Source organism: Phodopus roborovskii, unplaced genomic scaffold (genome assembly GCF_943737965.1).
Source record: "Phodopus roborovskii unplaced genomic scaffold, PHOROB, whole genome shotgun sequence".
Lineage (NCBI taxonomy): Eukaryota > Metazoa > Chordata > Mammalia > Rodentia > Cricetidae > Phodopus > Phodopus roborovskii.
Genome location: NW_026126482.1, coordinates 24306691 through 24334040, shown reverse-complemented (window position 1 = coordinate 24334040; position 27350 = coordinate 24306691). Strand labels below are relative to the sequence as shown.

The 27350-nt window shown below is 41.7% G+C and overlaps 1 protein-coding gene across 1 annotated transcript in view; it reads left to right on the top strand.

The window, feature by feature from the left end:
- Ly86 (lymphocyte antigen 86) overlaps positions 1–27350 on the top strand; it is a 58555-nt gene that overhangs the window by 9660 nt on the left and 21545 nt on the right. Inside the window, exons 2-3 of the mRNA XM_051194435.1 lie at positions 17079–17165; positions 18761–18889. Of these exons, the coding sequence (XP_051050392.1) occupies positions 17079–17165; positions 18761–18889 (216 nt within the window). The remainder of the gene's footprint in view (positions 1–17078; positions 17166–18760; positions 18890–27350) is intronic.

The following is a 27350-nucleotide window of genomic DNA, read 5'->3' as shown; positions in this document are numbered from 1 at the left end:
TATGCTGGACACGGGTGGGACAGAGAGGGGTGTCATGGGACTTCATTGTGCTGCTCTGAATAGTTTACAATCTCCAGTTTAGAAATGGTTCATTTCTGGAATCCCCCACGTTAATATTATTGGCTCATGGTGGCAACCAACTGTAAAACATAAAACTGCAGATGCTGAACAACTACTGTATTTTTCATAGAGTATCAGAAGGGAAGGGCTGCACCTTCTGGGGGGCCTAACAACTTAAACACATACTGTGTGAGAGGAGGTATGTGAAAGTTGTTACAGCGGCTTGTGCCCCTTGAGCCTGACAAGGTGACCACAAGGCCTGCATCTTCTGTTCATCTCGCCATATATGGAAGAACTGGCTATAGACAACCAACCTCAGCCCTCAGACAAATACACAAATGGCTCCACCACCGCCCGCTCCAATGGGGCAATCCGCCTTGGGTCTGAATCACCAGGTGGAAGAGTCGAAGAGAGAGACTAAGTTCTGGTCAGATCGCCACTGACCTGTTTGGAATCCAAGCAGAGTAGGATGGAACAGAAAGTCTTTTCCAGGGGCAGCAGTGGCTTTTCCACCTCACACAGAGACTGAACCTTAACTACATGAAAGGGTATTCTTGAATAAACAGTGTCAGTGTCTCAGAACATGCCTGAAGAGAAGTCAGTCCTTCTTCGTTTATTTGATCCAGTGGTTGACGAGAGCACACTGGCAAGCAAGGATCAAGGGTCCAACCAAGCCTGTGCCTGAGGGAGCAGCAGTCAGCAGAGGGAGCAGGAGGTGCCTGTGAGTGTTACCAGATGGCTAGCTTTCAGGGGACTTCCCAGATGGTTAGCTTTCAGGGGACTTCCTTCCTGGAGCATAAGCTGGGAAGGATGGCCTAGTACAGAACACTAGGGAGAACTAGGCAGTGGTAACTGCTCTCCTGCTAAGCCATAGGTCGTCTATATTTCACCTCTGTTGGAAGAGGTGGAGCTAAGGGTCTGAAAGACAAGGGTCATCAACATGATAATGTGATGAATGAAAGTATGAATTCTGCTCTTTTCCTGATCTAGAGATAATGGGATGAAATACCTTTTCCAGATGAAGGGAAGTAGCAGTGAGTTGCCAGTCAGCCCACAGGTAGAGGAAAATGATACTCTACAGTACACTCTGTTGCTAATCCAGGGGGTTGATAGGTCAGGGGTGTTACAAGCCTTTCCAACATTTGATGAATTTATAAGGCTCTGGCACGTCATAAAAGGGGGTTTACCTGTAACTAATTGAGAAGGCTAATTGTGATTGACAATGTGGAATCTCAGGTACTCGCCTCATCCCCAATGGGACTCTGATGTTCGACTCTACCTAAGAGCTATGTGTATTTCCTAATTTTTCAAAAGAAACCAAGACCTAACCCTCAGATGCAATGCCATAATTGTATGTATGGAAACTGGCCTGGTTTTCAGCACAATGAAGATCAACAAAACACACCCAAAAGCCACAAACAACATTGAGTGCCACCATTTGCAGCATCTGCTAGAGAGGGAAGGGTCCACTCCCTCCCTGCAACTCTCCCAAACTCTGAGGTCTGCCCAACATCTCCAAGAACACCTTGAGGTCAGTTTGACCATCACACCATCCTTTGTATCAAGCTGGCCTCCACATAAATCTGCAAGGGGTCCAAATGTAAAATAGTTACGCATCCCCTTGTTCAGCTAGCATGAGTCTCACCAGCCCAATAGCCCAGTGTTCAAGCCTGCCGAGTTCAAGCTCATTCCATCCCATCTGGGCACCTGGAATAACCAGTTACATTGAGTACTAATTTGGGCCCAAATATACTAGAATGCTTCTTGATGTTTACAAATGTCACTAGATATCTTTTCTTTCCTTTAATTTTTAAAATTAATTTATTCTTTGGCAACTTCATGCATGTATATAACACACTCTGGTCTAACTCAGCCACCTTCTCTTACCCCTGCCAATCCTCATCAACTCTCTCTCTCTCTACCCACTAAGTCCCATTTTCACATCTTTTTGTTCTTGCTTCATAACCCACTGGGTTTAGCCACAAACGCTCCCATAGGCACAGCTGTAAAGCTATCTACTGCAGCATGAATAATTCACCAGTAGCTATCATTACTTTTCCAGCAGTCCACAACTGCTAATTTCTCCCCTGTGTGGGACTCTGTCCCCTGAGCTCATCCCTATTACCAAATGTTTGAAGGTTCAGTATTGTGCAGACCTTATGCAGGCAACTCAAGTTGTGAATTCATAAATTGTCAGGACCTTAACATCTCTACAAGACAGCATTTCCATGTAGCAAAACAGAAGTAGTAGGCCTTGGAATAGGTCTCCAGTTGCAGGCAGGAATTCTTTCCTGTGGAGGGGGCCTCTGAATCAATCAGAAATCAGTTGGTTTAGTCCATAATTATGTCACTATTGCACCAATGGGTACATCTTGCCTGGAAACCTGGAATGCATACATTTCTTAAAAAATAAGAAAGCAACCCATGAATTGTGTTAGAGATGAACCACATCTGACTTATTTTAGAACAAAATGTACAGCCTATACTCAAGATGAACTAGAAGGATTGGCTTGAATATTGCTGATGTTAAAGGCTTCTCTGGAAATGGCTGCTAAAACAAGGTACTGAGTACAAGCTTGTTTGAGAAATGGTCCCTAGGAAACCCCAGGATGAGAATGAAGAAGTAAGACATGAAAGAAATAAGGCCAACCCAAGTGATCACTGTGATAAACGAACTTCAGTCCTACTGAGAACCTCAGGAAGACCCTGTGGATGATACCTCAGAATGCCACATCCAAACTGGAAGAGCTGGGGTATTGGTTTGTCAACTCCTGAGAGCTATTCCCAGAGGCATTTGCTCCCAGCTGTTCCACATAAACTATGTTAATGAGACATGATTACTCCTACACCAAGAGCTGTGTAGACAGAAAGTCTTGCAGGAAGAAATCCTTGGCAGCATTAAATGCTATGTGCTTTAGTTTGTTCAAGCTACTAAAACAAAATGTCTTAGATTGGATAACTTATGGACAATAGAACTTTAATGCTTGATTATAATTTATTTACTCAATTGGGCATGGACTCCTTTCTATGGAGTGGTTATCAAACCTGATCAGAAATCAAATGGTTACCCCCATCACAGTCATGCCACTATTGTATCAATAGCATGTTTATTTTATTGAATTATATTGGTTAAGTAGATATGATGGGTAAGAATCCAAGGTAAAGGTAAATTTATCATCTGATAAGAGTTTGATTTCAGCTTCATAGGTGCTGCCTTTTGATTTTGCCCTCACTGTGGAAGGTGGAAGAGACATACAAGTTTCTTCGGGGATCTTTCATAAAATACTAACTAATCTCACTCATGAAGGACTGACCACCTCCTAGAGTTCTCACCTTCCAGTACCACTGCCTTGAAGGTTAGCATTTAGACTGTAGCACTCTGCTACAATGCCCTTGAACATTTCAATTGCACACTAAATTACTGAACACTCATGGATATGTTAATGAACAGGACAGTGGTAAAAGAGAGATTGAATCATTCACCAAAACGATGATCTACAGTGGGGAGCTGTGTGGAATGGGCAATTTCCTGAAAGCTATCACAGAAATCTGTCTTGCTGGATATAAGGGATGCCATGGAACATAAATCATTTTCAATGCATAGCTGAGCTTGTATTGAAAGGTCTATGGGAGGGCTTCTCCAGGAACAAAGTCTAATACAAAGCCAAAACAAATACAAAAAAAAAAAATGAACAGAGCTAAGACAGGCTACTGGAGTTTTGAGTACCTCGGAGAATTGGCACCTTCCACAAACTAGAACTGAGATGTCAATGACTATGGGGTAGTTTGCAACAGTGACCTGCACCACGCAAGACTAAAAGTTGACCCTTCATGAACATACAACCTTCTAAGTGCAGTAGCAAAAAAGAAAAAAATTATTTTTAAGAGAGTAAAAGCAAAGTACTACTTGACAAGGAAATATGTTTAACTCTCCTAGGTGGCTAGGGAAAATACTCAAGCAGTTGCAGATATGCTAACACACAGGCTTGGGCCCAAATGTATATGCACTATCTTTCTGGTGCAGGAAATCCAAGGCCCAGAAGTTAAAGTGGTTTGTGATTGGGAACATCTGGAGTGTATTGGCAGAGAAACAAACACCCTCAGTTTATGTTTCACTGGCATACTAAAGATTCCATGAGCTCAGAGTCCAAAATCTAAAAACAGAAGGAAAAAAATTATAGTTGGCAGAAAACTCAAATGCAAGAGACATATCCTGAGAGGTATTAGAATTTGGAAATACAGACACCTGATACAACTAATAATATAATTGTTTAAGGAATTAGAAGTGGGAATTTCAGAATATGAGAGAAGAAAAATGCAGTATCAATAAACGTCAAAGAGATTTGACAAAATAAAGCCCCTTAGCATGGAATATTTAATTGCTGAAATAAAGAATAATAGCTAAGTTAAAACAGGGCTTTAAAATAGCTGGAGAGACATTATCAGACCAGGTTAGAAGTGTGCTACTGGATACATCATAGAGGAATGAAGAGATCAAAAACACAAGCTACTAAAACAGAGCTAAGAAAAAGGCAATTTATAAGCAAAACCTTGGCTTCTTTTCTGAAACTCTGAAAAGTGTGCATTTTCAGGTTCAGCACACACAGCAGGCCCCTCATAGATTCATTAGAGGTACTCCATAGCCTGCCAAAAGGAAACAAATTACCTAACAGTAAATTATAATTAAGCCGAAGACAGATGTATAAATAGTATTATCAGTATCTCTGGAAAAGAAAGAAAAGAACCTCCAGTCTAGAATTTTCTATATAGTTCGAATGTCCCTCAATAATGAGAAAGAGTCGAAGATGTTTTGAACAAACAAAATCTGGAGCACATCCCCAGCAATGAATCCAAGAAGTCAGATCTGAGGGGACGTTGGATCATGAGAAATAAAAATTGACCAAATTAATCAGATTTCTAAAAAAAAATGCCCAAGAATACCAGATTGCCTTGTTAAAATGATCTATCTGTCTTCTAAAGAAATCAATCTAAGCTACCACTCTGCTGTGGGATTCATATTTAATGGCAGACAACAAAAAGCTTTTTGTTGAAAAATGTTTTTAAAAAAGGCAAAAGTGTCCACCATCACCTATATCCAACACCCCACTGAAGGTCCCTACCAGAACAGTGAGATGAAATATGTTTATGCATTTGAGAGGCAAACAGAGCATATAAACATTTTATAACATTCCTCCATTATGACTGTCCACATAGAAAAATCTAGTTAACAAATCACTGCAGTGAGTGAGAGTTGAATTGATGTCACTCTGGAGACTAACTTATTACACTCTTCTGGGAACACCAAACATGTGTCACCAATGTAATTCTTTCTCAACTGCAAGATGTGTCATTACCTGCACAGGCTACAACTGATCCTTCCCCTCTCAGTTGTACATTTAGACTTCCCAAGCTATTGTCCCTGTAAACTACTGTGAAATCAGTGTTTTTTTGTTTTGTTTTGTTTTTCTTTTATTGTTGTTTTAGTTTGAGACAGGGCTTTATATGGCCCAGGTCTGCCTGAAACTTTCCATGTAGCCCAAGCTTGCTTCAAACTTACAATCCTTTGTCCTTTCTCTGTCCCCCCAAGCTCTGTATGAATGTGCTATTCATGTCTGTTACATTAGAAAATGCTTCCTGACCCAGGAATTTGCTTTCTCCATTTTGTTTTCCTTTTAAGCAGAAGCTAGGACAAAGGTATTTAGCTATAATGACTTGTCTATAAAGACTTGTCTAGTGATATTCTACACATACTAACAGTTTCTAAGTTATGCCTTGAAAACATATGAACAGATGGCACGAGAAGGCTGAACAATATCCAGTTTCAGAAATGATGTTAAGGAAACAACAGAACATTGCCCAGCTTCTTGCAACTTAGCTGTGAAGCCAAATTCATCTCCAGCTTCTACTGTGTGATTTTCTAGGTAGGGTGTTCAAAGGGGTGGGGCTGGGGTCTGCAGTCATTTGATGGGACACAGTTCTCTGCAGTTCATCTGAGATTCAGTTCCCCCCCCCCCTTCTTTTCTGTGGCAGCTCTTTACCTGTCCACGTCATCTTTCAGCAGAACTATTTTTCTTTATCCTGTAAGGAGGAAGAGAATGAATAATGACAAGATTTGTTGACAAGGGAGACAGATAAATAAGTCTTCTACTTGGTAAAAACTTGCTTTGCTGGCAGAGAAGCACGGACGGCCTCCAGCAATTGTTCTGTCCATCCTCCAGCACAGGCGCTTGTAATCCTCTGTAAACCCTGCCCCTAGGACCCTGTTCTCCATGCACTTTGTTATACCAATGGTAAGATGCAATCAACAAGGATCGTTTCCCAGGGAAGCAACTTTCCTTCCTGGAAGGAAGACAGTTCTCTGACTGAGCCAGGCATCTGGTGGATTCAGTCTGACTTGTTTTCATTGAGGTAAGAGATGCTGGAAGAATTCATTTCCCCTGACTTCAGTTCACCATATCCTGAGAGGCATTCCCAATGGACATCTTTAACTCCTCTGGAAATCTGCACTACAGCTGTAGGAAGCCTGGGATTCTATTACCTGGGAGATTTGGGGCTATTATCAGCTATGGATGTCTGCTGCTATGATTTTCCTTGAATCTGGTGTTTCTTGGTGAGACATTCTTCTCTTAAATCAGAGGCAACCATGTTTACAAGAATCATCCTCAATGGCCCTCTGAGAAATGCTAACACAGAAAAGGAACCTCTCACTATGAGTCATCGCCATCAACAGGACTGCTTCCTGGAAAAAGTGTAAATTGATCTTTTTTCTCCCATGGGTCAGCTGGGGGATTGGAGATAGTAATGGACAATTCATTACTGGACAAAAAGAAAGAACTGAAAGCAAATCGGGCTGGTCCCTTGATTGGAAGCACTTTGGAAACACAGCTTAACAATTAACACTAAGGCTTCAGACCTCCTCAGAGTGAGGCCAAAAGTGTGTCAGGGCCCTAAATAGAGCATTGGAAAGATTGGAAGTGGCTAAGCATGGATGCCAGCTGCCATAGGCATCCTTGTTCTGTGCCCTGAAGAGTTGGCAGCTCCACTCCTGCGGTGCCAGTGGCTTCCCAGAGGCAGTCTTGTGCTGGCTCTTCAAGAGCTGAGTGGGCATGGAAGTTTTCAAGCACACCTTGGACTACAAGGCTCCTGTAACATCTCCCTTGGAGCCCACTTCTCCAGCAAGTTCCTTTCAAGTGGACCCCACCTGTGGAATCCCGATGCAAGGAGAGCTTCAGACGCTGCTGCTGTGGAAAGTAGCTAGGTGGTTTCTAAGGGAATTGAACACATACTCGCCAGATGACCCAGAAATCCCACTCATGGGCATTTATGCCAGAGAAATAGAAACCACAAAACAAAAACCAGTATGAGTTGTTGATATATTTATCAGTAGTATACAAGAAGTGGCCAAGTGACTTGGCCTCCAGAACTCCTCTGGAAGCAATTCTTGGAACTTGATGGTCCCTGTGTGTTGTACATCGTTGTCCTCTAAGTATACCAGCCATTACCCTCTTCATCAGAGCAGCTGTGACTCGATGCAAGTGACTGAGTTCAATCATACTGACCTTCTTTCAGAGTAGGGGAGGTTGAGGAGGGTCAGTAGACCCTCACCTGAGAGTCAAGCCACTACTTTCCTACACCTCCCACCTAGTGCTGAGCTACATGTGATTTCATGGTCTTGGGAGGTGAGAGCACACATAGTGTGAAAGGCTAACTGCCTTGAAGTTCCTGCTGCTATAACAAAGTCACCATCTATGCTGGAGTGAGACTTTTCAGAATGTGGTTGTAACCCTCTAAATAAGGGCTACAAGTTATCTAAGTAAGCTCAATAAACTAATTAGTTCATCAAGCAGAACTTCAGTGAAATCACTCTAGTAGTATGTCATTGGTGCCCTACCTTGCCTAAGATCACACAACAGTGAGTGTCTATGGTGGCTGTTATTGGTTGACAAATTAACTACACATGGAATGAACTAGAACTCAGAAATGAAGGGCACACCTATGAGAGAATTTTTTTCTTGGCTTGAAGTGGGTGAATCTATTTCTAGTCCAGTCCTTTGAGGTAGAAAGACACACACCTTTTTTCTGGATCTCGAGGCAGGAAGCCACATCTTTAATCTGAGCCATACCTTCTGCTGGAAGTTTGTATAAGGATTTAGAAAAAAAGGAAGCTTTTGCTCGTGGCCTGCTTGTTCTGGCCTTGCTAGCACATCCCTTCCTTCACTGGCATTGGAGCCCACTTCTTTTGGGATTCCAGCATATACTAAAGACCAGCTGAGACATCCAGCTGGACTGAGCAGCTTTTGGATTCTTGAACTTTCCATTTATAGCCAGCATTGTGGATTAGCTGAACTGCAGCCTGTAAATTATTCTAATAAACCCCCTTTATATACAGAGAGAGAGGAAGATTCATTCTATGGGTTCTGTTACTCTAGAGAACACTGACTAATACATTGTCCAAGCAAACACTACCTATAAGTTGTTGCTCTGTACTCGGAGGCCTTAATGAGCTGTGAAAGCCCAGGACACTTGAAGAAGACCTACGCCTTTCCAGTTTGGCTCTGCCAGCCCCCAAGCCTCCCACTACCTTTTTCCTGGAATTCCACTGCTCCTCCACCTTCCCTGCACTGGAAAGTTCTTACAGATGCATCCCATGGTCCATCACCCACCACCCTCCATTGAGTCTCACTATTTCTCATTTCAATTCTGTCTTCTCCCTTCCTGCACTTCTCATGTTAGGGCTTTTTATGGCTAGTATGACGTTGGTACAAAGTGGATGCTCAGAAAGTAGAAAGAGAATTTGTACAAGAATTTTTGCAAGAATTTCACTTAAGCAGAGCTGTGCCTTTCTCTGGAAAATTCTGGAGAGACCACCTGGGTAACTGATAGAGCCCCAGTGCCTTGTGTCTCGCTTGAGCTCCCAGACATTGAGACTAGAGGAAACACTCTCTCTAGAGACAGAAATCAGTAGGATGAACAGAGAGGGAGAGAAGGAGCCAAGCATAGATAATCAGTGATCTGGATGAGAGGAATGCCCACATGAAGCTCCTCAAGTCTTCATAAATTCTACAAATCATGGAGAATGGTTTACAAAGAGCTGTACTAGGAATCTATTACAGTGTTAACCTTTGAATCTGCACTGAAACATGTTATATCTTAAGACATATCTATATGATTGTACACCAAGGAGATTAGCAAAAAGACCCATATGGCTTATAACAGCGGTTTTCAAATGAAATAGGCAATTGGATCACCTGGGAACTGTTAAAAATCTCAGTGCTGAGGCAGCACCCAGACACATTAAGTCAGACTAGCTGAATAGGACTCAGACATCAACATATTCACAGGGACGCCCACTTGGCAGCCATCTTTGGTGGGAGAGAGCATTCTGAACCAGAATCATGCCAATGCCGTCCTATTTGGTTTCTTCTTGTTAGGGGATATGTTCCAGAATGTTCCAGTAGATGTGAAGCAATGGAGAGTGCTAATTCTGTGTACACACACTTCATTCTTACGCAGATCTCAGTCACCTCGGCATGTGATTTGCTTTCTGCATTAAGATCATTAAGAACATTCATCTTTCCACATAGAAGTACTTTACAGCTTCTCTATGGCATGTCTGAATTCTTAGGATTATTACTCTTGTGCTTTGAGATCATCATTAAGTCAAATAACGGCTACTTCAACAGACTACAATCCTGAGAAAGTAGTTTTTATAACTAAGAGAATTGCTAAGCGGTGGGTTGTGTGTACAGTGTGGATACACGAAAGAGTCAGTTCACACCCCTCCCCAAAGGGAATGTTTTGACATTCCATCACAGAATTCAGGATGATACCAATTTGAAAATTACCTATTGTTCACTCTGGGGCATTTTCCATTCAATAATTTTGGACAGTAATTAACCACTAAAAACAACACTACAGGAAAAGGGGGACCACTATATTATAATGCAACCATTCCCTCCCCTGCTGGGAGAAGCCAAATTTCAGTTATTCTGAGGGAGCAGATTCTAAGGCCAAAAGGGCTGTACATATTCCTCCCCTTTTCTGTCATTAAAAGGCTACTACTAGTGAATATCATTTATTAGTAAAAGGAAACTAGCAAAGGTTCTAGAATTTTCCATTAGCAACCCAAACACACCTTGACACTAAAAAAGCACACTGACCAGCATTGCCAAACAGCCTGGACAGCATTAGAGTCCTTAAGCCCTCAATTCACTTACAATACACTTTGATGGTGCTAAGGCTGTTTTCAATACATCTGATGCAAAGACTCACCTGCATGTCTCAATTGAAAATACAAGCAACTGCATTGGCTGTACAACTTTGAATGAGTAGATTCCCTATGAGACACTGGGAGAAGAGACTTGAATGGGAATAGAACTACTATTATTTGAAAGTGATCCGCTGGAGCCTTGCTGTGCTAGTCTCTAATAATGAGATTTGACAAGTGGGAAAAAGAAGAGCCCAGGAAAACACAGCTAGAATACATCCACCCACACTATGCTTACTTTTTATCCTATAGTCCATTGAAGTGGGGGATTTAAAAAGGTGAATGCAGACAAGACAGTAACTTTACAAACAGAAAAGATGAAAGTTGGCTTTGAGTTGCTGTGGATGAATTCTAGCACTGGTGTCTGACCCAAGCTTTATGTCATCACAATCACCAGTGGACCCACAATATCTTATGAAACAAGACAAGAGGATTAAGACCCTGGGTCAAAACCACCACACAAGAAAGGAAACTTTCAACACACACTAGATTGTAATCATAAACAGAAACACGGGCTTAGGGAATTGGTAATGAGCCAGCCTGAAGGACAATGTCTAAATAAGATCTGTTATTATCTGGGGAAAGAATGATCAAAGATGCAGAGGAATATTTGCTACATCTGACCTTGAACTACTGGCTGTTCAAGTACACTCAGAAACTCCATCTCAAGCTCTGAAGTCAATATTCTCATTGTTCTCAAGAAAAGTTAATTCACTCAAAGCTTTCTAGATAGCCAAACTGGTAAAAGAAATAGCTGTCAGGGGCCTCACAACCAGGCCTCTCTTGTAATCCCTAGCACCAATAGAAGATAACGAAACAAAACTCCATTGCCTAACACCTGCTCTTGTCAAATTGACTGACTGTCTTGTCTTTTCATCTATATACCCAACCAATGATATTCTCAAGTGTGCCCACTGACATAGACACTGGTTATCTGAATATGAATAAATAAAACACAGTTCCTAACCTGTTACAGCTTACATCCTGAAAGCAAGTGTGTCCAACTTTTGGACATTGCAACAAAATTCATGTTTGAGAATGGTGCAGTTGAGTTAAAAAAAAAAAATCCCACGCTGCTTAAGTAAATGTACGAGTTTTTACTGATCCTCTTCTATAGTGATCTATCCTGGGCCACCAAGGAAGAACAATATAGCCTTAACTTCAACACTGATGAAGGATGATAAAGATATGAGAAAGACATATACACAGGCTGTGGGAAAAGTAGGGACCCTGGGCATCCTGGAGAGGTGTGGTTGAGCCAGGTATAAAGATGCAGACCACAGGAGGGAGATAATCAAACTTTTACTATGTAGGATATAAACCTTTCACAGATTTATTTATTGGAAAGTAGCCAAGCACATTAGCATCCTTGGCCTTTGCATTAGCATTCTCCTGTGTCAGCCTGCTTTCTGCTAACAGTGCATGCAGGAAGCAAAACCAGATCTTAAGGTGAGGTAAGAATGAACAGAAAGGTTAAATCCATTAGTGGGAAGTTGGTGTTTCAGGTCTCAGAATGCAGTCAAATATAAGCACTGGAGAGGGCATGTGGACAAAAAAGAGAAAGAGGCAGAGAAATGAAGAAGAGATAGGAAAGCTGCTGAGTTTCTGCCTTGACTTTCCCTCTGGGATAGACTGTAAGCTGGAACTGTAAGACAAATAAACCCCTTGCCAGGTGTTTGTGGTACACCTTTAGTCCCAGCACTCAGGAGGCAGAAGCAGGTGGATCTCTGTGAGTTCGAGGAGAGCCTAGTCTACAGAGCTATTTCCAGGACAGGCTCCAAAATAATACAGAGAAACCCTGTCTCAAAAAAACAGAAAAAACAAACAAACAAAGACAAATAAACCCCTTTTCTCTCCTATGTTACTTTTGGTCAGAGTCTTTACCACAGTCACAGGATGAAACTAGAACACTGGAGTAATTTGAGTGAGTTATGTGGACTCAAGCTAGCCATCAGGAAACACAGAGGCTTCAGGGAGTACACAGAATCCAGGACTTGATGACACACATCCATTGGACGCCTAAGACAGAGGCAACCAGAAGCCCAGAGGGATGCCCCCACACCATCATCCTCAGCTAAAGAACTGCATTTCCAGAGGTTTTTTTTATATCTTCCCATCTATTCCAGTTGAAATCTCTATCTCCCCCAAACACACACTAGCCAGAAAGTACCAAAGCAAGGATGCTGGCTTCTGGGACATCGCCCTAGTCAATGTGACCCAAGAGATGACAGACAACTAAGAGTGTAAGGCATGAGAAAGGCTCTGGAGCTGGTATTCATTGAGACATCACTCCTTTTAAGCCCCACTGGTTCCTGCAATTTTGTTCCACAAATATACTAGAATGTCCAAGATGGATATGGTACCATTGGCCTTTGTGAGCCAAACATGCTACGAGGGCCATCCATTGGCGCATAGGAAACCTACCAACGTGGTATCACTGCAAAAGGAAGCTCTCTGGGTTGACAGCAGCCTAAGTCTATGGGTGTAAAATACTAAGAACTGGCTGTGCACCAGGGACTATGATCTCCCCAGCCACAGGCTTTCAACAAGGGATACAGGACCAAGCACGAAATCCTTCCCAGTAGATCAGCCTTCAAATCCAATCAGAAAGTGGTTAGTTACTGCATACCAGTGATGTCACTATTACACTAGTAAGCATATCTTACCTGGCAGCTCAGTATCAATTCCGGCACTGGGTGATATGCTAATTTCTTTTCTCTCCATCAGTCCCTCTAGTGTTTTCTAGGACTATGAAAACTTTCCAGCAGACTGATTTCTCTATGTCTTGCAGCCAGAGTGTGTGATGTCAGTAGCAGTAGGGCCCTTCCATGTAGTCAAGAGGGATAACCAAGGGCAATGGCAATGGCCTGTACTGTCTGGCAGGCCTAAACCTTGTGAAATCTACACTTCTCTGCAGGAGCATTGTCCACCAACGCAGGTGTTCTGCTTGAACTTTCATTGTCAGGTTGTATTTTGAAATTATCTTACTAACCAGGGATTTCTATGAGGCATCTTCATGCATCCTTAGTTTTGTTTTGGGTTTTTTTGTTATTTTTGCTTTGTTTTGTTTTTGGTTTTCCCACTCTCCCTCCTCTTTCTCACCACCTCCTCCATCCCTGCTTAATGCTTTAACCCTAGGTACTTCCCCTCTTCTTTCTTCTCGCACGTGTTCTACTCTCCCTCTACTTAATGTTTTTAAGTTGGGCTGTGAGAGAGTAGGCTTCCACGTGGCTCTTCACACCCTCTTCCTTTGGGTTAGTCCCTCCTTTCATCCCTGGTTTCCCCCATGCTCCCACATTTTTCCCTGCTTAAGTCTTTTTGCCCCTAGGACTCCACCTCACCTCTCCTGCTTCATTTACCCCCCCCCCCTTAACTTGCCTGCAAAGGTTTCTTTTTTAAGACAGTGCCACCTCACTAGAGATAAATTAGTACTTTATGGGGCGGAGTGGGGGGGGTGTCAGCAGTTTCTGTCACACTAGGATTGTCACAGGGATGCTTTCTCACACTGGAGAGCAACTGGAGATGCTGATTGCCGTCCTGTGATACAAAAGATTGTCTGAGATTAAATGACAACAATGATGAGGTTAAGTTATTTTGCTTTAAGGTTCTCAATGGTATTATTCCAAACAACCGTCAATATTTTACTTGCAACAGTTACTGAGGAGCTAGCATAATATGACATGACACCCCTGGTTCTGGGAGCCCATGTCTAATAGAGGAAAGGCAGGATGTGCAAAATGCACAACACAGAGCATGCTACATCCCCAAATGGAAACACAAGAAAGAACATGAGGGTGGGACTGAAGGAGGTGACGTCACCTTTTCATACAGGTTTGTAGGCATGCTTATATCCAAAAACATCACTTTCGCATATAAACTCGATAAAATTGCCAGGGAAGCTCAGAAAATCCCTAAGTACTTTTAAACTAATATTTCTGTTTCCATATACATTTCCTCAGAGAGAAGAGACAAACGACCTACTGATCCCTTTGTGACTTTGTTTCTTATTAAAATTATTTTTCTAAGACCAAGAAGAGGCTTTATTTCTTTCTCCTTTTAGTTTTCCCTATGTATAGCTTTAAAATATTGATAAGCACTGCCTGGGATTCTGTAACTGCTAACTGAACAATACATGTACCTTTTTTCTTTTTGCCTTGGATGGCAATTTAAATTAATGCACAATTTTGAGGGTGCACTTTCCTAGATGTCCATGGTTCTGGTGGCCTCTGTTTTCTTCCATATTGAGTGCTAAGTGTGTAGCAGGAACGATTGACTCTTCCCTCCCCAACATTGTTTTCCAACCTGAATAAAAGTCCTAAGATAGCATGAAAATGTTTAGGAAGAAGTCAAGTGACCGTGGGAAGGGGGAGGGCCATCTCCCTCAGAAGATTAGAAGGCAAACCAGAAGGAGTTTGATTAGAGGGACACCTGTGTTAGATTTGCCAGGCTGGAGCTGCAAATTTCTATCACATTTCTATCACAAGCATCAGAGACAATGATGCATCACCTCTTGGGTCAGTATGTGGATGGTGATCTTTGCCTAGGAACTCACAGAGAAAAGCAAGTATGAAACTAATTTACCCAATGCCATATACCTGCACAGAAAATGTCCCAGGCGGTGCTACAAATGAAATTAACATACATTTCCTAGGATTTACTTACTGATTACAATGCACAATACTTACTGAGCAGCAGTGGGTTTTGTCTGTGCCTTTGTAAATGCTGAGTTTATATCTTGCCTCGGGCCCTTTCTATGTTGGGATCTAGTTAAGTTAATACAACATTTCTGAGTCTATATGCTGCAATATATGAAAGGAAGAAAGCCATATCTATTTCTCAGATTGTTCTTTATTCCACCAGTCTAGATCCTATAGAGGGACTAATAACTAATCAATTAATTTTAATATAAATAATTTAATATAGGGAATTTGCTAATTAACTGAATTGAAAAAGTAGACAAGCCAAGCGACAGTGAAGAAGAGTTGCCGCCTTGAGGGCTGGGAGAGCAAAGGGCAAAAGCTGGCAGGATGAAAATCTGTGTGCTTGGGAGACAGACCTTGTGGTCTGAAATGGGAAGAGGTAACCACTTCTGAGGCACTATTTTTGCATAGATTGGGGAACACACAGAGCTGAGCCTGACTGGTTCCAGGAAGGTGCTAGAGAAGCATATGTTGGAAGCAAGCACTGCTGGAAACTGATGAAAAGCAAGTCCAGACCCTGGCTCTGGCCTCCATGTCACTCTGACTACATATAACAAACAGAGGAATGTCTGCGGAGGGGCAGCCTCACAAAGCAAACTACAAAGGCTGGATTTGCAGCTCAGATGTGGACAGCTTAACAGATGACCCATACTCATATTCATTATGTGTATTTGTGGGGTACCTGTCTATCAGATAAGCTGAGTATCGGGGAGTCTGGAAACATACATCAAAAATTCTTATAAAATTCTAAGCTTAAGTTGGCTTTCCTCCCTTAGGACCAATGAGAAGCAGAATGGAAAAGGGAATGAAAAATAAATGACCACAAAAATACCTCCTGTCTTAAAGGAGCTTAAGTTTACACTAGGTGCTGTAAGTAAGGTTAAGGCACAGAGCAAATTACCAAGTAATACAGATGGGTTTCTATAGCCACAGTTGCCACATCCTCAGATTCATGTGAGTGTTTCCAGAACAACGCAGTATAGCAATGATTCGCACTGCATTTGCCTTGGACCACCCGATTGCAACACACTTACATCTCTTAGAAAAGATGTAAACTGCCTGGCACAGGGAGACTGAAGCCACGACTCATCAAAAGCCCACTTTTAATTTCCAGCACCCACATGACAGTTTACAACTCCAGTTCCAGAGGATCCAACTCCTCATTCTGTCCTCCACAGGTACCATGTGGTACACATACATACATACATGTAGACACTCACATGTACACTTTAGGTTCTATGAAAATATGCTATTTTATATCAAGACCTTGGGCACCTGTGGATTTTGGTCCTAGAATGGATAGTGAAGGATGATTTAGACATATTTACACAGTTTGAAGAATTTATGAATTCAGAGAAGCAAAAAACTATTTTCAAGACTATGGGGAAGCTTCACAAAAGGCAAGAATTAGAACGAAACGTGAAATGAGAGAAAGTATACAAGCAAATCAGAAAGCTGGAGATTTGTACTGTGTGTGTATGTGTGTGTGTGTGTGTGTGTGTGTGTGTGTGTGTGTGTGTAGTCCACAAAATGGACTCAGGATGTGAAGTATGGCTTGGGGTGGGGGACAGTAGGCTCTTTTTGCTTTTTATTCTGGTTCATAAGGGACTGTTTAAAAAAGCAAAAATTACATGTAAAATACATTATCTCTAGCCCCTGAATGTTTAGCGTAATGCCTTGCACAGAATAGAATATTGGGGGGAGGGATTCTGTTGAATGGGATGGGGTAGCATAAGATAAACCAGGATTGTAAAGGGACATCTTACCTGAATGTCTACACACATCTCCTGTCAGCAAAATGAAGGTCAAGGACTCAAAGAACTTGAGCAAAGATGAAAAAATGTAAACAATAAACTTATCTGTGGATTGAGACATGTCATCAGAGTGAAGGTGACAGTGACTTCGGACAGGCTGGGAGAAGTTGCTGAAATGTCACAGGCCTTTTTAAGTGTGGGGCCCTTTAGTGAGGCCTGCAAAAGCCATTAGGGCAGACGCCCTCACAGATGAGTTCAGTGTGCTCACAGCTAATCTCTTGGTGTCCTCTTTGGCAGATCCCTTACAGGATTTTGGCCTTTCCATTGACCAGTGTTCCAAGCATATCCCGCCAAACCTCAACATTAGATTTGGCCTTATTCTGAGTAAGTAATGTGAATTCCGCGACATAAAGCATAACAGAGCCTCCTCCTCTGCATACACAGTGACTCGCATTGACAAACACAGCAGTCTGCACTGCAACCCTTCATCTCTCATATCCCCTCTCTGGTCAATCCCTCAGAGTCATGGAATGCTGTGCTTTGGTATTAAAGAGACTCCAGGTGCTCACTTAACACCGTCAGCCCCTGGTCACCATAAACAGCAAAGAAGAAGTGTGTGTCTTGTGGTTACACAGACAAGAGGCTTACACATTACATTGCCACAAACAAATCTGCTGTGCCCCATAACTAACAGCATGGTCTATTACTCACATTATTTTGCTTGCCAAATGGAAGTTCTTATAATTTGGGGGAGGGGGAATGTAGGTACCAAATCTTTCTTCCCAGCCTAGGCTATGAGACATACACTACCTGGTAGCTTCTTGTTTTGCCATGTCATTAGAGTAAACCAGTATGTCTACCAGAGCTACTAAAGTATCCCTGCTTTTTTAAGAGCAGTTTTTCTCAAAACGGAGCAAAAACATTCAGTAACTGAGCATCTAGAATCATTCTCGATAATGAAGGAATCTCAAATGACTGTGTCTTTCTAGAACTCTGAACAATATCAGGTTTCACAGCATCTGAAGAAATCTGAAGGAAACCAAGCTGGGGGGAGGGGGAAGAATGGGTGAAAAACAAAACAAAGGAGTGGGAAAAGGGCCAGAGAAAAATGAAGCTGCCAGCAAAGCTTGCTAAAAATCTCTAGGAAGCCATCTGCAGTATCTCTCAGGCAACAGTAGTGGGAATATGCAGATCCAGCCATGCCCTGCTCCTATTATGGGGATAAATTACACCGTGGAAAAAAGGAACTCTAAAAGCCAGGCTTGTAGACATCCCATTGATGGGTAGAGCACTGAGCATCAAGAGGGGAGTGTAGCCAATGAACTGCTACAGCATGGATTAATAAAAGTAAGATCAGAAAAGCAAAGCAGCCAGCTACTAGAGCATTCTCACTTCTACCAATGCTCAGACTGAAGGGGCGATCCTGTCCTCAGACTGCACCTGACTTCTCTGCTCACTCAGACTGCTATACTTTCCATCAAAAACCAGAGTGCTCTCTGGGAGATCCCATCTCTTCCTTCCTTATGTTCTTCTCTGCCCAACCATATCATTCCTGTCTCCATCTCCCTAGTGCTGGAATTTAAGATGTGAACTCTGTTTCTCCTTTAAACTGATTTGCTCTCATGTAGCCCTGGGTGGCCTTGACCTCACAGAGATCCATCTGCCTCTGTCTCCTGAACCCTGGGATTGAAGGCATGTGCTGCCCCTGACTTGCCTCTATGGCTAACTAGTCTGGCTGCTTTGCACTCTGACCTTCAGGTAAGCTTTATTAGATCATGAACAATATATTACCTCAAGCTGCCTTACCCAGAACAGGTAAAGCTTCAGCTAGAAATGCTGCTTTGTCAATAAGAGACATCCTCCTACCCCCCTCCACATGCATCAGGCCGAAGGCTGTAAAGGTCATTTAGACAGAGCTATTGGGCCTTGAGTGACCTGGCAGGGCAGATACATGGTACTGAAATTGTACTTCTTTCTAGGAGAGGACATCAGAGAGCTGTTTCTGGACATAGCTCTTATCTCAAGAGGCTCTTCTATTCTGAACTACTCCTACCCCATCTGTGAGAATGACCTGCCCAAGTTCTCTTTCTGTGGAAGAAGAAAAGGAGGTAAGCCACCAGCCTTTCTGACTGCTCGCACCTGACACCGCAATAGAGTCCTTTGGGTATACACCAAAGAGTGGGATGGATAGCTGCATCTTGAGGAAGATGTATTTCTAGTTTCAGGAGGAAATGTCACACTGATTCCATAGTGTTTGTCCAAGTCTACACACCTGCCGGCAATGGATAAGATTTCCCCTTTTCCCACATCCTCACCAGCATGAGCTGTCATTATTTTATTGACCTTGGCCATTCTGGCTGGTTAAGATGAAATCTCAAAGTAGTTTTGATTTGCATTTTCCTGATGACTAAAGATACTGAACACTTCCTTGTTTCTTGGCCATTTGTATTTTCATCTTTTGAAAATTCTCAGTTCAGTTCTGTGCCCCATTTTTAAATTGGGTTATTTCCAGCATTGCTCTTTACTTGGGATTGCCTTAGCTATCTAAGAATTTTATGTTTCAAACTGAGTCTTTAAACTTTTTTTTGCAATGTCTGGGAAGAATGATGTTGGCACTTTGGTGGGGACTTAATTGAGTCTTTAGATGGTCTCTGGTAAGATGGCATTTTCATGATATTGATTCCTCCAACTCACAAGCATGAGAGGTTTTTCCATCTTCCAGGGTCTTCTTCAATTTCTCTCTTGAGAAATGGGCCCCTTTTTAGTGTTTCGATGTCTTTATTATAGAGGCCATCACTTCCTTCATTGTGTTTACTTGCATATATCTCACATTTATGATGGCTCTTGTAAACGGATGGCTTCCTCTATTTCTTTGTCAGCAGGTTTGTCATTGGTAGATAGGAGGGCAACAGATTTTTGTATAATAATTTATATCTTGCCACTTGACAGTGTTAATCGGCTGAAGAATGTTCTAGTAGAGTCTTTGAGATCTCAGGTATAGAATCATATCATCTGCAAATAGAGACAGTTTGACTTCTGCCCTTTCTAGTCACGTCTCTTTTATTAGTGCCTCTTGTCTTACTGCTCTAGCCAAGACTCCCATAGCTATATTTTAAAAGGGGAGAAAGTGGATGCTGTATCTTGTCCTGATTTTAATAGAAATGCTTCAGGTTTTTCCCATTTAATATAAAGGGTGGCTGTAAGTTTGTCATATATAGCCTTTATTATTTTAAAATATGTCCCTTCTGTTCCAAGTTTCTCCAGGACTCTTATCATGAAAGGATATTGGATTCTGTCAAGAGCCTTTTCTGCATCTATTGAAATACCCTATGATTTCTATCCTTGAACCCTTGAGTCCACTATATAATGTGCTACAGTTTAGTTATCTTAACTAAAGTTATCCGAATCCTGTTACAACGTGTTTAGCGATATTGATATACACATGTTGAACCATCCTTGCAGGCTTGAAGTAAAGCTGATTTGATTGTGATGAATGAACTTTATGTTTTCTTAAATTTGATTTTCAAGTATTTCATTGAAGACTTTTTCATCCAATCCTTTCTACTTGTACAAGTTGCCTAAGCTAGCCCCTAACTTCCTGGCCACATTTAGAAGACTCCACCCTCTATTCTTTCAATCCTGTCTCTTCCTCCTCCCTTTCTTCCTCTCTTCTGTGTCCACTCCATCTTTTCCTGGCTCCATTCCTCCATGCATCCCTTTCTGCTGCACAGTGACTAAGTCCTTTACTTGGTGCTAACTACTCTGGAGAACCTAAGATGAACCAAGGATGTTTTCGGCCATCAAGAACATTATTGACCTAAGCTTAAAAAAAAATGGCTCAAATTTATCACATGTGGTGTTTCCATTGAACAGGAATAAACAAAATGGTAGGTAAGCTTATGAGGTCATTCATTCCCTGGTGTTCCACCTCTGAGAACATGAACAAACTAGGGAACTGAATAAAGAATTGCTTGCCTGTCTGCCTGCCTTAAAGTTATCTGGATCCTGTAACAAGGTGTTCAGCTATGTATATTCACATTTGAATAATATTCCTTTGTGCATCAGTCTTGCTTTCTTTATCCATTCCTCTGATACTGAAACACAGGCTGATTCCAAAGTCTATATTCTGTAATGAGCAACATGCATCATAACCTTCCTTCACTGTCCCACTTTTTCAGTTACATCCTGTCCCATCCCCCTCATGGACCTTTAGCATCTCAGTAAAAGGTTACCACTTTCCCACTACAGCCTGTATGTTAACAGGCGCTATGTTTGGGTGGTCCCCTTGGTCTGTTACACTGCCTCCTAGTTGTCTTCCATGCCAACTTAACCCAAGAATCCTTCCTCCAAACCCAACCACATTAATTGCTCAGTCATTGCCAAAACGGGGGAACTGTGTGGGGGAGCAGATGGCAGCAATGCCGATTAACCATTACCATCATGGGGGTACAGTTGGATAGGAAAAATTACTGAATGTTTCGTGATCGGCAATAATTCATGGTTCCTATTTCTGCTATGGACCCATCTCAGCTTCAGGGGTGTGTGTGTGTGTGTGTGTGTGTGTGTGAGAGAGAGAGAGAGAGAGAGAGAGAGAGAGAGAGAGAGAGAGAGAGAGAGAGGGGAGACTGCACTCCTTGAAGACATGAATATTCTAGCTTTCTGTTTCTGTGGACATGACAGATACAGCTGTATCACAGAGTGAAGAGATAGTGTACACTTGTTTTGCTGAATTTTGTGAGGGCGGGTGATAGACTGTATACAAGGACACCAGTTCACATCAGATGGCACTGTGTAAGGATGAGTCTGCATGACTAGACACAGGAGGCTCATCAAATCCTCACATAGAGGAAATTGTCTCGGTCTTCCAAGATAAAGGAAACCTTACTATTTACCCTGTGCATGGTTTAATGGAATTAATAAATAAAACAGGAGAAATACTGTTCCCTCAAACAGTTTAAGGACTCTAAATCTGTTTAGCAGCTCAGAAAGCTTGCCTTGGACTTATCTGAATGCTGGGCAGGCAGCCCACAGTCATTTACTTTCCTTATTGCTATGGGGACAATGACTGCAGAGGCAAGCAGAGGGGCACACATTTGGGGAATTGCCAGGAAATTTTATTTAGTATAAAACAACCAAATAAGGGAATACACAAATGCTGAACAAATTATTATGTAAATTAAATAAGCCAGAAAAGTGAAATCTTAAAATCCAGAGGCTTCTTGGGTCATTGTGTTTTTTAACCTGCTGCAAAAGGGCAGTTGCAGTGATTAACACTATGATCAGAAGCAGCAAAAGACACCAGGGAGACCCAGAGTCATCAAACCCAAGCACAAGTGGCTGTCTTCATGTCAGGCATGGGGCCTTGCAATTCTTCTCAGCAGAGAGGAGGGAAAAGTTGCCGTCCACTGTGGGAGACACAGTCTGCCACCATCTGCAAGTCAGCTGCTGTGTGGTACTCACCACACACTCTTTGCAAATTGGATTTCTCTGGCTGTTCTCCAAACCAAAAAAAAAGAAGCAGCAGCAGCTACCAAATGGGTCAGTTTGAGCAAAAATTAATGAATAAACTGTAGCTTTCTTCTCCTCTGCTCTACCTCAGCTACTAAGGCAAGAGGCACTTTGGAGTAAAACGTCAAGTGACAACCCTTGAAGCCAAGGATTGCCCATTGCTTATGTGTTTGGGGGGATAATTTCTCCTCCCCAACAAAAATCCAAGAAAGTCCAAAGAGAGACATAGCACAGTTCAGATTCAGTGGTGTGTGGAATTGAACACAGACACACCTCAGTTTATCCTACCTCATGTCATGGCACTTGGCTGAAACTGTGTTTAACAAATTAAAGACTTGACAGCCCTTGACCAGCAAGCCTCTTGGCACCATTTCTCCAACAGCATGTGCTAACTTTGTATATGTGTTTCACACTGCTTTTGGCAATAAGTATTTTTAAAGTACATTAATCTTTTTTTGCTCATTGAACAAACCACAGCACAGCATAAATGTGACATTTATATGTATCCAGATGCTGTTGTCTACAATCAACTGTTTCCAGGAGCATCTGTATGAAGTTTTGAATCAGAGTTGGATAGACAATCAGGGGATTGTCCTTTTCCCCTGAGATCCCTGAACCTTTTCACGCAGGCTCTGAGCTTGGAGAGACAGAGATAGAGCACAAAACATCTTCAATACCATGTACTCTCTAGCTTGGGTAACATAGGTTCATTTGTTTTCTGGGCTTTGAGACAAGCTGCATATGTGTAATAACAATATTTAAAATTAAAGTGGGATTGACAGCATGCTCTTAATGACCATTCCTAATTACTAACCTTAAAGAGGCAAAGTGGAGAAATCCCCACCACACTCATGGATTGTCATATAGGTAGAATGTCCTGCTGTTGGGTAGCTTAGCTCTGGTTATTGTTACTCATCATGGTTACCTTAGCAGATGTTGATTTTGCTCATATTTTAGTGAGACCCCTACTGTCCTGTGCTGGGATCATAAGGCACATGTTGTTACAGAGACTCTGAAAAGATGCCATTCTGAGCTTCTAAAGTACAGGCCCAGTTTTTAAAGACAGTATAACAGAAAAGCATAATGTCACCATCACTGATAGATGTTTGCCTTCATTTTCTGTGACTCTAACATAATATCTGAGACCTGGTTGCTTTTTAAGAGCTGAAGTTTGTTTATTTGTCTTTGCAATGCTAGAATGGAACCAAGACCCTTGCTTGTGCTATACAAGTGCTCTACAGCTTAGTGATGCCAGAACCTAGAGGTTTATTTGACTTGTGATTCTAGAGGCTGAAAACCCACATCCCACTCTTCAGCATCTTGCCGGAGCCTTCCTGCTACATCAGGACACAGCAGAAAGTACCACATGGGACAACAAAACAAATAGCCTGGGCTTCTCCTCCTTCCAAAACCACTAATTGCATTGTAAAGGTTCCACTTCTGTGATGTCGCCCAATCCGAATCATCTCCCAAAGACTCCCACATCCAAATGCCATTCATAAACTACTTCAGAAATTTAATTCCCAGCACATTATTCAAAACACAGCAATGTTGAAGTAATGTTGGGACATAGCCAGCATGTTTGTCATTTTCTATTACTGCTCACAGTACTTGAGATAATCAACTTCAAAAGAGAAAGGGTTTATTTAGGCTCACAGTTGCTGAGGCTTCAGTCCATAGTGGTTGATTCCACTGTTTGGGGGCTGAGAGTGTGGGCTGAGAGTGTGATGGAGCAAAGCTACTTACCTTATGGTGACCTTATGGTGACCAAGAAACAAAAAAAAAAAAAAAAGAAAGGGGTGTAATCCCAGTATCCTCCTGAAAGACACACCCCTAATGGCCTACCATCCTTCCATAGGCTCTGCCTTCTAAAAGTTTGTCTTCCAACAGTCTCACAGGCTAGGAACCTTCAATGAATGGGTCTTTGGGGAATATTTAAGAATCAAATCATAAGACTGAGTTAAGTAAGGTGTATCAATGTATTGTGTTTATTAATAAGAATGTTAGCTTGTTGTGAAAACTACTATAGTTTTTCAAATGTGACTTCTCAAAAACAAAATTAGAGGCTGGGAGATGACTCAGTGGGTAAAGGAACTTTCTGCCAAGCTTGATGACTTGAGTTTGGTTCCTGGAACCTGCACAGTAGAAGACAAAAACTGACTCCTGAAAGTTGTCCCTCCGACTGCCACAACTGTGCTGTGGCCTCTACACGTCCATACATGTGTAGACACACATACAATCAATCAATCAATCAATGTAAAAAAATTAAAAACAAAATTGTACATGTATGATGTTCATTATAATTCTACTGGTCAGGGCTGCATGTTATTATATCATATATATTATAATATGTATTGTATAGCATTATTATATGTAGTAATATAATGCAACATTGTCCAGTAGAACTATAATAAAATATATTACATATAGCATTAATATACAATATAATCATAAAATATGCATTTATATTATATAATACCATTGTATATGATATATATTTACAATGGATATCATTATACTATGTATTAACTAGTATAACATTTATATAATATTTATTATATTATGTTACCAACCTTTAAAATGGTGAGGATTCCAACACATAGACTGTACTCCAAAACAACTGAATAAAATTCCCTGGAGTCAGAACTAAGCCAGGTTAGGCCAATCCCCACCATAGCTGAAAAGCACTCCTTTCACTTCAGGAAGTAGTCACAGATAGCAGTGAGCATTATCATAGCCCTTGACTGCCCTAGGCACCTGTGCCAGAATGTCATATGTATTAAACAATGTACTGCTTCTGTTGACCTCACGCTGTGCGGAAGCCTTGCTACTGCTTCTGTGATACTTCATCTTACAATATATATTCTCTGTCCTTGGTTCCCAGTCATTCCTAAAACCTTTGTAACATCCTGAGCCACAGAGGGACTATGGAAAACTTCTGTCTCATGTTAGTCATGGACATAGCTACTAAGCCCCTTGAACTTTCTTGGGTGATGAGTATCTGTTCTACTGATACTAGCCTTGGTTGGCTCTGTAGCTGGACATCAGAAATGCAAAGTCATTTTACAAGCCAGGAACCTCCCATCCCACCCACTTCCATCTTGATAAGGCATAGAGGATTGAGTTAATTCCAAATCGTGTCCACATGGTGGGGGTAGGGGGGCAACTCCAAAGTGATCCCTAAGGTGTGAGTTCAGGTCCTGGGGGGGTGGCCTAGAATGGATCTGGAAACTCTGCACATCTTTCCACATAGCCTGTCTTGTGTGTTCACTTGTAACCTCTGTAATACCTTTCAGAATGAACAGAAAAAGTTAACAAGTGTTTTTCCTGGGTTCTACAAGCTGTTTTAGTGAATTATCAAGCAAAACAAAGGGCCTGGATGAATCCCTTGGTTGCAGCCACAATTTCAAAGTGAAAGAGCCTACTGCTTGTGGTTGGCATCTGAAGTGAAGGGAAAATGCAGTCTTGTGGGAACAAGCCCTTAACCTATGGGATTAGTGTCAGAACTGAGCTGAATTGTAGGATGCCCAGCTGAAACTGAAGAAGTAAATCTCACATGTTTAACAGCCAGAAGTATAATATTTTGATAGTATAAGTGGAGAAAATGCTATGTGGTGTTGTTCCTTTTTCCTAGCTTTATTTTAACAGAAGAGGTAGGGTTTCAGAGAGCACCAACAAGGTAACCCCTTACCCAACTGACATAGGAAGTCTCCTCCAAATCTGACTTTTTAATTCCTGTGTGCGTGTGCGTGTGCGTGTGTGTGTACATGCACACGCATGTGCATGTGTGTATGCATGTCTCCTCTCAGTGGGGTAACTGCTATTCAATAAGTTTCTTAGAATATCCCATCTCAAGACACAAAGAGTGGCATGTTAAATAGAGCCCAAAAGTAATTATTGGTCTTAATAACCATGAAATTAAATTAGCTTGGAAATAGGAAGAGGCCTTCTTCACATCACACTCCCACACAAATAAAAAAATTGGGAGAGATTATTCAAAGGAGCATGGCAACAAATGATCTTTATGTAGGTAGGACCATATAATAATAAGTTTCTCTGCTGGAAATGAGTGTGTGATTGTTTCACCCCTGATGATAACTTGCACATCACTGTTGAACTTGGTTCTGACTAAACATCTGTGAATTCTAGCCAGATCAGTCAAGATTGGCATTGATCTCACAGCACCAAGTGAGTAATTGGCTTTAGAAATAACTCACTGTTGAATGAATTGATTCGTGGGTGTCTGTTGTAACAAGTTTGCTTTAAATGTCCTTGAAGGATCTGTTCTTTGGGTGGGGCTGTTGGCATGTGATAGAACCATTCAGATGTGGGGTCTAACATGAGGTCATTGGAGGTGTGGAACCCCATTTCTCTTCTTTCTCTGGTTTCCTAGCTATGAGTGAAATGGGTTTGCTCTGAACATGCTCCTGTTGTGTTCTCAGGCCCAAAGTAATAGGACCCACTCAAGTCCTAATCATGGACTTGAGCCTCTAAAACCCTGAGCCCAAATAAGTATTTTCTCTTTCTTAGAGGATTAGCTCAGATATTTGTTACAATGAATGGAACTCTGAAGCACCTACTTATTCCCCAAACCAACTAAAATTAAAACTTAAAAACTGGGAAAGATAAGCATGAAGGTCATATGTAAAGGCACTTAGTACATCTGTATACATATAAAGGAGTCCTTTGGGACATCTCTAATAGATATGCACAACACACTGGACAATGAAAGGACTTGATAATGTCACTCTCATGTTAGAATCCTAGGGAGGTGTGGGAGACAGTGCTCACCCACAAGAGCTGTGGATTCGTGGGACCTCTGTCCCTGTCAAGACACTTTTCATCAAAATTACACAACTGAAAGCTATTCCGAAATATGACAGATGGGAACATATGCTACTTTGTGCAAGCTACAGGCATTGTCCTGTAAGCTACAGGACAAAATCAATTTTGGGTATTAAACTCATTAGTTGTAAACTCTTAGGTGACAAGTTTAAAATCCCCAGTTATTAGAAACCCACTGCCACTGAAGTAATAAGCCAATCAAACATAATAAATAAT